Below are 12,869 nucleotides of genomic sequence, written 5' to 3' on the forward strand. Positions count from 1 at the left end.
CGGTGTCCCCCCGCCCCCGGGCAAGGGCCACCTGGGCGGAGCACGCGGCCGCCCGGAGCCCGGGCCTGGGCTGCGGGGGCCTGGGGCTCCCCGAGACGCCGCGGGAGGCAGCCAGGCCCCCGGACGGGCGCTTACCTGCGGCGGCGGCGGCGGGGCAGGGCCCGGGGCGCCGGGGACGCGGGGCTGGGCGCGCGGGGTCGGGCGGGGCGGACGCCGGCGGGCGGGGGCCTGGCCGTCCCCCTGCCCTCCGCCCCCTGCGCCTTCGGCCGCGCGCGCCGGGGCCGGGCCGGGCCCAGACGCACTTCCTCAATCCTGCGGCCCGCGGGCGGGCGGGCGGCCGGGCGGCGGGGCGGGCGGCGCGGAGAGCGGGCAAGGCGAGGGTCGGCCGCTGCTGCTCGGGCCCGCGAAGGGCACGGGGCGGGGGGTCCCTGTGGTGGCCCGCCACAGTTTCCCGGAGGTGCCCAGATGCACCGCTCCTGCCCTGGAGACGATGGGGCCCGCGAGCCGTTGTAGCGCGAGGTCTCCTCCAGGTTTGGGTACCCTGCTCTCTCCTCGCGGGGCAGGCGCAGCGACAAGATTGGTCGGTTCTCAGCTCAGCCCAGCTCTCACTGTCCCTGGGCTCTGCTCGGGGGCAAAATACAACGATTAACCGCTGACTTGCATTAGGCGTAGACTCGCAGTAAATGTTTAAAAGGCAGGGAATATTCATTTATGAACAATTCCATATAGGGCAGTATAGAAATAGATATTTTTAAAACTTTCATATTTTGCAAACTGTGCCCCTCCCGCCACATGAATTTATTTAATTATGGATATATATATATATATATATATGCAAAGATGTCATTATTTGGTGAATCATTTTAAATTGTGGGGTGTTTTGGGCGGCGGAGTAGATAAGACAGGGTGGAATGTTGGCAATTTATTATGTTTCGACTTAATGTAAGTATGTTCATCACACCACTGAGGCCATTATCCGAAGGCAGATCATAGAGACACACGTCCATGCCGCGGGCAGCCATCCGATTTGGCTCCCCAGAAAGAGAAGCCTGCTCAGAAAAAAGCAGACGGTTCTGCAGCCCAGCAGGACCCGCGCCCTAGACTCTTCTCATGTCATGTTACGACTGGAATATTCCCAGGATTTAGCGCAAGACGGAGACAAATCCCCACCACCCTCACTGCCATTTCACAAAGGCCCGGCAGACGCAGGGTCCCCGCACGAGCCCCGCACCACCTCGCGGGCACTCTGAGCAGGGGCCCCTTGGCAAGGGCACCACCGGGCAGCTTGCTTTGCTCTCAAGAGGCCTGCAGCTCTCCTGCCACGGAACGCCCTTGCAAAAGGGTGGGTGCAGTTTTGCAATCCTGTCCTCAATACTTCGGTCCTAATTCCAGCACCCAAAAGGCAGCGGTGTGATTGCTACCGAAAAGTCCCTAATAATTTGCAGGGCGTGGCGTCGCAGTGCTGAGTGAGCCCCGCAATCGCGGTGCTGCGCCTTCACCGAGCGCGGCCGCGCCATCTAGCGGCACCGTGAGGGAGAGCACGCCCAGTGCCCTGGAGGACAGTGGAGCTCCCATGGCCAAGGCCTCTGGGGCAACTCAGCTTCGCTTTTAAATGAGCTTGGGAATAGGTTAGGGAACAGCCCACTCGGCTGTTTTCAGCTGCTTACATGCCAGCATCTAACTCTATTCATTAGGCATGAGTTAGTCACAGGTTTGCACGGGGAAGTTATTACAGGTCAGTTAAGATCTCTTCCTGCTGTTTCTTGCCCCCCGCTGACCCATGGTCCTCTAGCCTTTGCTCTGTCTACCTGGGTTCTCATGTTGGAATGACCCCTCCTAAGGTGGAATCAACTGGACGCTTCCTCCTCAACCTAACATTTCTGCCTTCTGAAGGCCTAGTGGCCGATTGCTACCCTGCCACCCCACCCCTGAGGCCTTCTAGTCATTTCTTCAGCTGGGAACTCAGTTTCCTCAGACACTCTTCCCTGGACACTTTATAAAAAATCCCTTATCATCCACGTTCAAGCTCAAGTCAGATACATGCTAGGAGCAAGGACAGTAAAAATTCTTTGTCTGCTATCAGGAGAAGCTAGGGCATTCCAAAAGATCCACTTTTAGAGAATGGGCCCACCTCCTGTGCCCCCCCCACAAACACACAAGAGCACGTGTGCACATGCACACACATGACAGCCAGTCTGTGTCCCCAGAATGGTTCCCTTCAGAGAGTTAACAATTTTCTTAGAATGTTCTGCTCACATTTAGATTGAGAAATGAAAAGTTTTCTAAATAAGTTAGTACATACATAGGTGCATACATTGAGAGATCTGATCCAAGCCTCTCTTAAGTGTTCTCTTCAAAGGTGGCACCTTGCCACCCCAAAGCCAAAGGGATCTTGGGTGAGCAACATCAAATACACAGGTGTAACCTGATGGACCTAACCAAGTACAAGGGATGCTCTTGAGCCAACCTCAGTGTCAGCTCACGACTTGGCGATGGAGGCTTCTTAGAAACGTAAGGTAGGTTACACCCAAACACCTAGATCCTCGTGACAAAAACGGAGACATGTGCACAGAGTAGCAGGATGCAGTATTTTCCCTAAACCCCTGTGCAGTCCTTCCCTCCACTTTCCAGACTCACCTGCTCACTAGTAGAAGGACACTCGGACAGCTCAGGTGACAGCATATGCTTCACCAGCTAAGATGCAGAGCCTTTGAGGCCGCGCTCCCTGCCAGCTCAACCCGAAAACCCATGCGAGTGGGTTTCATGCTCAGGCTAAGTGCGAGACCTGATCGACTGAGCAAATGGAATTTGAATCTTAAGCTATCGATATTGCTTTATGACAAGCCATTTGGTACAGGAGCTCTGAGAAAGAGAAAGGTCAGCCACAGAATTAAAACGAGTTTGGTCCTTAAATGAAAAAACATAATGTTTGTCAAGTATCTGATTTTATTTTATCATTGTTGCACTGTCAGACACAATCTGTAGTTGGGGTCAGAATTCCCAGGCCAATAGATTTTTTTGAAACCATACCACAGGAGTAAACCTTAAAAGGAGTGAAATCTAATACTATATAGATTTCCATTTCTAAATACAGTATATTACAGAAGGTTAAATATACCACCTCTGTTTACTTACAACTATAAAAAGATACATTAACTATACCAATCATAAATAATGTAGCATTTCATATTAAAGGCATTATTGTACAATGAGAGAATAAGAACCCTCTAATGTATTACTATCAAGGTTAGTGTCTAGAGTTGCTTGAGAAAAAATCCTGAAAATTCAGTGTATGAAGTCAACTCCTGACTTAGCAAATTGCTGACAGTTTAAGTGATAAGTGTTAACTGATGTAGAGAAGGTGAATTGCATATTGCCTATTTGTGACAAGAATGACAACCCCATTCCATATAGGACTTTCTTTCATCCATACACTGGTTTTGACTTTTATTTTATTATTGCCCTCCTCCCCAATTTGATTCTCAAACATAATTTAATTCCCAACTATAAGCACCATCAGAAAAACAACTAGTCAGTAACAGTGAAAGTATCCAAATAATGCAATTACGTTTGGTTCTGTTTTTTAAAAGTGATCCGGGAACACTTTGAAACTTGGGATTGCACAGCATTTGCACATACAAAGAGGAAAAGAAAAATTCACAACATGTTAGTGCAGTACTCAGGCCACTTTAGTAGGAGACCCAGTTCTTCCATGGAGTCTGGGTGTTATTTGTTAATTAATCATTAATATCAAAATAGGACTTAAAAAAAAACCAGGCTGTATTAAGACAACAGCCTTTCCAGTTGTATATGTTTTGCTAATCTAAAATAGATAACCAAACTGGAGACAAAGAGTGCTACATAGGCTGGATCGTACACCATTAATGCAAGTGGTAGAAATTCAGAATTTGTAAAAGCAAATTACGGCTCTGATTTGTAAAAAGCGGTTGCTATACTGTCCTCGTGTCAGAGCACCGGGTCCTCAGCAGCGGTGGTAACGCTAGCGATGTTCTCTGCCTAAGAAAGTGCCTTGGATAAGGTAGACCGCGACATAGTTTTAGATAAGCATGTTGGGCATTGATTCGGTCATATTCCGAAAGGAGATTTGGTTTTAAGCTGAGTCCCATGGTCCATGCCAAGAGGCAGTCCTTGAAGACCCACGTCCTTTCACACCCAAGACCTTCAGTACCTTTCCATGGTACTTGCCTCCCCAAAGCTCCCCACGTTGGATCCTCCCAATCCTATTTTTATTTTGTTTTGAACTTAGTCCTGTTTCTTTCCCACTAACTGGTAGGAGGGGCTTGTTCTGTGGGCAGGTAACCCCGAGGAAGCCACAGGTGCAGGGCCCTGTTTGCAGAACAAGCCGGGAGTGTTTCCAAGTTCTTACTGGAGTCAGAGTCGACAGAACATTTTTAAGTGACCTCTGGATACTTCAAATACCACTTCCTGTTGGTCACGCCCTGAGCCTCATCACTGTCCCCGGGGGACCTGGTTGAAAGGGACAAACGGAAATGGCCCTAGCTCCATCCCTGGGCAGGACGGCGATTCCACATACACAACATCGGTCAATGAAACAGGAGTGTGAGAGGAGAGTTGAAATCATTCAGATCCAGTAGATTTAAAGTCTCCAGAACAAAGTAACCCGGGAAGACGGGAAATGCAGTTTTTCTTCGGCAAAGTTCGATCGGCCACATTCAGCTGTCAAATGTTTGAGGAAGGAGCCCGCCTCTCCTTCAGGGGCTCTTGTCATCGAGTTTGATGGTGACAGTTTTCACTTCCGTGTATTCAGCCAGTGCATATTCACCACTGCGATCACAGAAAAGAGGAGAATATAAAATGGGGTGTGTCACCTCGCCATTCTGTTGCCACTGTGTTCTAACGCCCGATTGGTCAAGTACTCTGTTGGGCAGTTTGGAGTCGGCACCAAAAATCAGAATGCGATGACCTCATAGGGGGATAGCCAGGACTGTCACACCATTAGGACGTTTAAGTAACTGGAGGTAGAACTTCAGGTTACATATCAAGTGTTTTGGTGTGTGATGCTTTGGAAATATTCAGAAGGACAAAGTGTTTGCCTTTAACGAATGAAAGGGATGGAAAAAAAATAAAAGAGGTGGATTCCCTGCGTGGGGAGTACGGCGAGGAGAGGGCCCCCATCAATGAACAAGGAGGGGAGCTGGGGATGTGGCCAGAAGATCCACAAGGAACAGGGACATGGAGGGCCTGCAGTCGACCTCAGAGCCTGCAGCTGGCGATCAGCTGTAGGAGGAGTAAGGCCAGCCCAGAGCAGCGAGGGGAGCAGATATGAGCACAGACTGGACACAAGCGGGACCACAACCTTTGAGTTTGCCTCTTTGGTGTATGTCCTTCATTTAAGTCTTGCAGAGCCCTGGTGACCCTTCTCAGGCATCATGGGCCATCCTCAGGGCAACTCCCCTTCCCAGAACTGAGATGCGGCTTTGGACAGATTTAAATGCCTCTACAACACTTGCTCTGCTGTTAAGTAAATAAAAATGTGTCCTTGTTGAGGAAAAGAGGTAGAAATTGACATGGCTATGGGAGGTTCTGCAGAATATCATCTCATCCCTTCGCTCCGTGGTTCTCAAAGTATGGTCTCAAAGCCTCAGCGACACCTCAGAACTTGCTCAAAATGCAGATTCTCAGGCCTCCTACCCTTTCCCTGATATACTGGGGTTGACAGAATAATGCCCCCATGTCAAGGTGACCATATCTCAATCCTCCGAACTGGTGTTAGGTTACCCGGCAAAGGGGGATTAAGGTTGCAGATGGGATTAAGGTTGCCAATTAACTGGCTGGAAAATACAGAGTTATTCTGGATTATCTGGGTGGGCCCGATGTATCACCAGAATCCTTAAGAGGGCAAAAGGGAGGCAGAAGAAGAGCATCAGAGGGAAATTAGCCTACAGAAGCAGGTTCAGAGAGCTGCGACAGTGTTGCCTTTGAGCATAGAGGAAGGGGCCACCAGCCAAGGAATGTGGGAAGCCTCTAGAAGCTGGAAAAGGCAAGGAAACATATTCTCTCCCCAGAGTCCCCAGAAAGGAATGTAGCCCTAGCCCTGTGCACGCCTTGACTTCAACTCAGTGAGATGTCAGAGTTTTAGCCTACAGAACTGTATAAGATAATACATTTCTGTTGTTTAAAGCACACATTTTGTGACAATTTATTGTAGCAATAAAAAACTAGTACACGTCCTGAAGTGGGGCCTAGAAATCTGTGTTTTAACAAGCCAGAGGATTCTGATACAGCTCGAGCTGGAGAACCATTGGCTTTGACCTTCTCTAAGCCCCCAACTCATGATCTTTAAAATGGCCATGCCATCACCTCCTTGTCATTATGATGGTTGGTGATTTATTACAGAGCACCTTCTATGTACAGGTAAAAACTAAAGGATAGAAAGTATTAATATTATTTTTTAATTAATATGTCATTGAGATTTTTTTTGGGTAGTTCCCTAAAAAAATAGTTCAAGAACCCGTGAAGTGTTTTGTAATCTCTTCTAAACATAACACGAAATATAAAAGCCATATGCCGAATGGGCAATCCAACTTTTGTAGAGCAGAAAATCCATTTCAAAAGCCCCCCAAAACAAATGACGAACTAGAAAAAAATTACATTCACAGCTGTGTGTGAGAAACGGTGCTGTTTTCCTTCATATACAAAGAGCTCTTAAAAACCAATTGAAAACCCCCGCAAACAATCAAATGGAAAAATCAACAAGGGGCATGAATAGTCAGTTCACAGAAAAACAAATCTAGATTACTAGTAAGTGTGAAAACTATGCTCAACACCCTCACAATTAAATGGCAAACCAAAAGAGCAGGAGCTCATGTTTCATGTGGCAGATCACCCAATTTTAGGAATGTATTCTGAAAACAATCTCCCACAAGTGCATGAAGATTTATGCACACGGAAGAACACCACCATGGTTTGTAATAGCAAAAGCCCTTGGAAATAACACAGAAGTCCATCATGGGAGACCCTTAATAAAAAGAATGGCGGGATATCCAAAGCCCATTCTCAAGACCAAAAAGTAGTTTGCTCTCATTTCATTTGAAAACAGAAAAGAATGCACCTACGTACATCCAGTATATGCAAAGAAAACGCACAGTAAATTCTAAAAGTGAACATCTAGTGTTGCGTTGTTAAAAATTCAAAGTAGAGGCGCCTGGGTGGCACAGCGGTTAAGCGTCTGCCTTCGGCTCAGGGCGTGATCCCGGCATTATGGGATCAAGCCCCACATCAGGCTCCTCCGCTATGAGCCTGCTTCTTCCTCTCCCACTCCCCCTGCTTGTGCTCCCTCTCTCGCTGGCTGTCTCTCTCTCTGTCGAATAAATAAATAAAATCTTTAAAAAAAAATTCAAAGTAGTTAATGATTTATCAACTTCGTAAAGAAAAGTTAACCAAATGATGAAAGCATATTCGACGAATTAGCCCATTAACGAATCAAGTCCAGTCTTACACCATTCCTGTAAGATAAAGGACACGAATCACCCTACTCTTCCTATTCCTGCGATCACTACCAAAGTTCAAGTTCTGGCTGCTCCTTCACCACCCACTGTGGCATCTCCTAACGCATTTCTGGCCTAGTCGTGATGGTCTCCGCGCTCAAGGCCCTCCGTGAGCCCAGCTCTTCTCCTATTGACCTCACCAGAATGTTGGAAGGGGGAGGTGTGATCACTGCTCTGGCCTCAGAACGCAGCACGTGCCCTAAAGGTGCTCATTAAATATTGGCTAAGTGAACAAATGAACAAAATGAGTGATGGAGCGGTGATGATCTCTAACAAACGGGATTGAGGATCCGTGGACGGAGGCCTAGCTCTCCACACGTCTCGACTGTGTGGATTTTTGTTGTTGTTTGTTGTTGCTGTGACTGCAAAACCAGCCAGAAAAGTGCCCAGGAGGAAGAGAAACGCACAGGAACAGATCCCCGGAGGGACTTGTGGGTGGGCGGCAGAGAGCCAGCCCCGTCCAGGCGGCCGGGCTGGGGAAAACCACGGAATCCCCCTCACCGTGCTCCGGCGTACAAAAAGAGAACTGGATACGACATGAAGACATTAATCAGAGACCAGTGAAAATGGAAATTGGTTTTCAAGTCAGTTTCCAGGCTCCTTGGGAAGTATGTTAAAGTGCTTTATCAAAAGCCTTGGGAAGATATATGCCAAGGGTCAAAAAAACACATTGAGAAAAGTCCCGGCTGTGGGGATGAGACCCGGGCTGTGCTCTGCGCCAGGCAGGGGGGTGCTGAGGCACTGGAAGGGCAGTCAGAGCTTGGGGGGAGATGGGAGACAGAAATGACACAGGTGAGGAACGCAATAAGCCACAGGCAGTGTGAGTTAGTACACCCTAGCAGTCAGGCGGTGTACACACCACCAGGCAGGCCCTGCACACGCTTCCTGAAGCTTCATCACCCAAGGCCATCTGCTTGGGGCCCAAAATTCTTGCTGCAGCAGGAAGCTGTGTCTGGTCTCTGGGAGGAGGACTGCGTGGGATTCTGGGTCCCCCTCAGCCGTCATGACCGGACTGGTTGAAGGCAGCTGATCAGAGGAGACAAATGATCATGTATGCCCCGGCTGGCTTCAGTCCACGTGGCTTACGGACGTGACACCCCCGTTGAGCAAGGGGTTGTGGTGTGGTGGGTCCAAGGGTCCAACCCCGCCTCTGTCACTTACTAGCACTGTGACCCAGGAAAGGCGCGGAACCTCCCCGGCATCCCTGGGTTTCCTCACCCAGAAACAAGGGTAGTTAGCAGTAGTAGCCGCCATCTACAACGGACCAGATGTTTGTGTCCACCTAAAATTCACACACTGAAGTCCTAACGCCCAATGTGAAGGTACTGGGAGCTGGGGCCTTTGGGAAGTGGTTAGGTTAGGAGAGTGGGAAGCCCTCATGAGTAGGGTAAGTGTCCTTATAAAGGAGACCCCAGAGAGCTCCCTCACCCCTTCCACCATCTGAGGACACAGTGAGAAGACAGCTATCTATGAACTAGGAGCGGAGCCCTCGCCAGACCCCAAATCTGCTGGCACGTTGATCTCAGGCTTCCAGCTTCCAGAATTGTGAGGAATCGGGGTCTCTTGTTTGAGCCACCCCATCTGAGGTATTCTGTTACAGCAAGCAGAACAAAGTAAGACACCATCTCGCGGACTCTTGTGAGCGTGGCATGAATGATCACGGGCAAAGTCCGTACAGAGCCTGGCGGAGTCAGTGGTCACCAGTACCGTGGCTGTTGGGGGGCCCCGACAGGGCCCCACAGCCCAGGCCTCACGTCCCTCTCAAGCAGGAGGATGTGAAAAGAAAATGAAGCAGAGGCTCACAGAACAGAACACAAACAAAGCCATCTGGGGACGAAACACGATTTCTGCAAAGGGTTTTCATGGCCGAGAATTTACTGAGGTTCCTTGAAGGGGAAACGAGTCAGAGGAATTAGAGGGACACCAATGGACATATTCTACTCAGATGTTCGGATGTTTCTGGCATATTTGCCATGACTCAGGAATGGATTAGAAAGAAAGACAGAGATGGGGGAAGGGACCCCAGTTCCATGGAGATGGGTCAAAAGCATTTGTTCAGGGAGGGAAGCCAGCCCCCTTCTCTCATAACATCCTAATGAAGACTCTGGAAGGGGAGCTGCCCAAAGGCCCCCACTGAGGCCCAAGCCGAGGGGAAGCATCTGAGTGTTCCTACTGGAAGATGTGCAAACAAGTACGAGGTAATGCGTTTGTGTATAAATAACACAAACTGTTTAATCAAGAGTAAGAGCTTGGAGCCCTTTGAGATGTTCCAGGAGCAGCCCTGCATGTTGTCACAGATGGTCCCCCTGGGAAGATGGATCCTACAAGCTGTTTGTCCACAAAGGCTAATAAAACCGCAAGCACCACCAAGAAGGACGTGGGAGTGAAGGCATGGTCCAGCTGGAGACCGCAATGTATCCACTCCCAGAACGCTCTGTCCAGCTCTGTGCCTGGACCTTTTATCTTGGGCCAGACACAAGCAGGCCTGTCCATGAGTCTATGCCTATGGACTTCATCTTCCCAGCGGGCAAGACAGACATTAAGGATCGCTTTAGGAGTATGTGGTGAATTTCGTGGAGCCACAGAGGACATGGCAGTATGTCTCCCGAAGAGGCACCGAGAAGGAGTCAGAGTAGCCCTGAGTCTGTCCGTGGAGCCTCTGCTCATGGGGCAGACAGGGCCAGAGCCCGACCTGGGAGAGAGCCTATTTTCCTTGCTGAGGGCTGGGGTTTGCGTGAGTCTGGCAAAACGTGCACTTTTCCAGTTCTGCCCCTGTCCTCCTGCGGGGAGCCTATGCCAAGTGTCTGCTGAACATCTCCCCGTGTGGTGGGTGCCGGGGAGGACACAGAGGCTGAGGCTAGAGGTTGGTCCTGGGGCCGGAAGGAGCGCGGCACGAGGATGAGGGTGGAGGATGGCAGAAGTGGGAAGACAGGAGGGAGACAGAGGCTGAGAGGGGTCCACCGCAGTCCCAGAGGGAAAAGGGCCACCAGCCTTCCTGACATGGCCGATCCGGCCTGACATGCAGGAGCACAGGGCAAGGTCAGTGGACCGGAGCGCAAGCCCTCACCACCCTGCGAGTCTAGCGTGTGTTTCATTCACCTGCTGGCAGGTGTGCGGTAACAGATACTTACAGTTCTCTGCCATTTCCTGACATTTTAAAGCCACCAAATGGAGCCTGTGCGTAGATGGCATTATAGCAGTTGATCCTAGAGGAAGAACGAAAGACGCTCACGATTACCCGGGGAAGACCGACCTGGGTCATGGGTGTCCCGGCTCTCAGGGACTTGAAGCAGACTGTTGCCTACAGAACGACTCTTTGTCGAAGTTTTAATCATGGGAACAGTGCGTTTTCAACTTCTGCCTTCTCATTCTTCCCACCAGGAGCTAAAATTTGAATATTCCTAAGTCTAAAGTTTTTCGCTGGGATAGGAAGGGAATGTCAAGGCGAGAAGAAAGGAGAGGGAAACTGTGGCATCGGGGAATAAGATTCAGCTTTGCAATGCCAGACCTGACCTCAAAGCTCTCCTGCTTTCTGGCTCTGAGGATTCTGGGCTTGCTACTCAGCCTCTCTGAGCCCCGGTTTATATTTACCAGTGTTATCATCTTTCCAGTGAGGACAATGTCCTCTGCAGGAGGGCTGGCGAGGCAGGGACTTCAGTCCACACTTTGAACAAGACCATGCCCTGCTTTTAGAGTTAGAATAAAAAATAGAGGTGGAGGGAGTGGGGTCCAAGGGGCCACACAACACGGTGGTCAGGAGCTGGGGCACCAGTAGGGAGGGGCCAGTGCTCTGCCACATACTAGCTGTGTGACCCTGGGCAGAATACCCAGTCTCTCTGTGTCTCGATTTTCTTCAAAACAGAGACGGTGATGGTGCCCAGCTCAGAGGCGGTCATGAGGACGGAGCAAAGCTCTAAGACAGCGCTTGGCACAGAACGTATGACTAGAAGCTGTCTGTCCACAGAAGGGCCACAAAGCTGGCAAGCCAGTGACTCCGGAGAGCTGAAACACACGCGTCCGCTACTCACCAGACAGTTCCAGACTCCAACGCAGACGCCAGTTTTAGTGCTTTGTCCAGGTTTTTTGTGAACACAGCTGCCGTGAGTCCGTATTCAAGGCTATTTGCCCTTTTTATCACTTCTTCGATATTTTTGAACTTCAGTATTGGCTGCACCGGTCCAAAGATCTATGAAAGATTGCAAGAACGGCTGTGAGAGCCACGTCCAAGCGAAGCGCATATGCTCTGAGCAAGCATTGCCTTCATTTTACCCAGAGTGCTCACACGCGTGAGGAAGGATGGTCGAGAAAAAGAACCTCCAGAGACCTTTTGAGCTACTGGACGGTTGACATCTGAAAGGAAGGATGACGATTACACCCCCAACTTAAAATACCCACTGAAAGTATGTTTCAGGCTTCTGTCGCTTATTGTCATCAGGGCTTCTGAGAAGCCCCAGCCCACTGACGTGCACAGAAGACAAAAGTTTGCGAGTTTTTCCTTTAAAGTCATTGTGGAGGGTGTTGGTAGGGCACAGCTGTAGGACTGTGTGCCCTGACCTCTTGGTGGTACGTTTTCCATCAACGAGGACACTGTAAAATGTCTCCCTAATAACCCCCAGGGAGACACTGTTCCTTGCTATGTAAATAAAGATCCCATAAAAATCTCTAGGAGAAAGTCTATAAAATACCCACACAGGAAGCCCTCAGCAGTGAGTCACTTTCTCTTGCATCCCAAAAGACCACATCCCAGGGTCCAATCACCCAGGACCTTAGGCGGGAACCAGTGCCCATCTGGATTAATGGTGGGACTGAAAGACAAAGTTAGAATCCCACGCTTATGGGGATCTCCTCAATTTCCATCATTGTCAAGGACGCTCATGATGGAAAACTTCAAAGAGAATTCCAGCTATGATGTGTTCTTTGAATGAACATGCTTGTCTTTTTAGTTCAGTCTAGAGGAGCTGAAGGCACCTTTGGGCCATGAATCCACTGGTATAACCCACAGGTGGCAAGAACCCTCCACGATGGGCTCCCCCGAGGATGTGTTTGAAGACAGAAGAGGGACTTCGCTCCCCAGAGATGCATGAAAGTGGGGGGGGGTTAGGACAAACTCTGCACCTGCTATATAGTGCTTGGGATTCCCAAAGGCAGGTAGGCAAGATGGCTTCTCTCAGGACCCCAAAGGAGAGGAAGAAGGCCACAGGAGAAAGGAAAACACTCCCCTCACAAAGACTTCTGGGATCCCTGAGCCCTAGAGAAGACTTCTGTTTGTAAACCCTACTCCTCTCACCCCCCACGCCCCACAAAAGTCCCCTTGGGACGAAGCTTTTCCTGCAGCCCCCA

At 49.8% G+C, this 12,869-nt stretch overlaps 2 protein-coding genes across 2 annotated transcripts in view; both read right to left on the reverse strand.

The window, feature by feature from the left end:
* The window catches only part of LRRK1 (leucine rich repeat kinase 1), a 121,284-nt gene extending 121,066 nt beyond the window's left edge, over nucleotides 1-218 (reverse strand). Inside the window, exon 1 of the mRNA XM_026510343.4 lies at nucleotides 136-218. The gene's annotated coding sequence lies outside the window, so the exon portion shown is untranslated. The remainder of the gene's footprint in view (nucleotides 1-135) is intronic.
* A 2,710-nt stretch (nucleotides 219-2,928) lies between these two features.
* The window catches only part of ALDH1A3 (aldehyde dehydrogenase 1 family member A3), a 37,170-nt gene continuing 27,229 nt past the window's right edge, over nucleotides 2,929-12,869 (reverse strand). The window contains exons 11-13 of the mRNA XM_026510346.4: nucleotides 11,558-11,715; nucleotides 10,661-10,735; nucleotides 2,929-4,806 (exon numbers count right to left, since the gene is read on the reverse strand). Coding sequence (XP_026366131.1) covers nucleotides 4,734-4,806; nucleotides 10,661-10,735; nucleotides 11,558-11,715 — 306 coding nt within the window. The 3' untranslated portion in view covers nucleotides 2,929-4,733. The remainder of the gene's footprint in view (nucleotides 4,807-10,660; nucleotides 10,736-11,557; nucleotides 11,716-12,869) is intronic.

This window comes from Ursus arctos, unplaced genomic scaffold (genome assembly GCF_023065955.2).
Source record: "Ursus arctos isolate Adak ecotype North America unplaced genomic scaffold, UrsArc2.0 scaffold_28, whole genome shotgun sequence".
NCBI lineage: Eukaryota > Metazoa > Chordata > Mammalia > Carnivora > Ursidae > Ursus > Ursus arctos.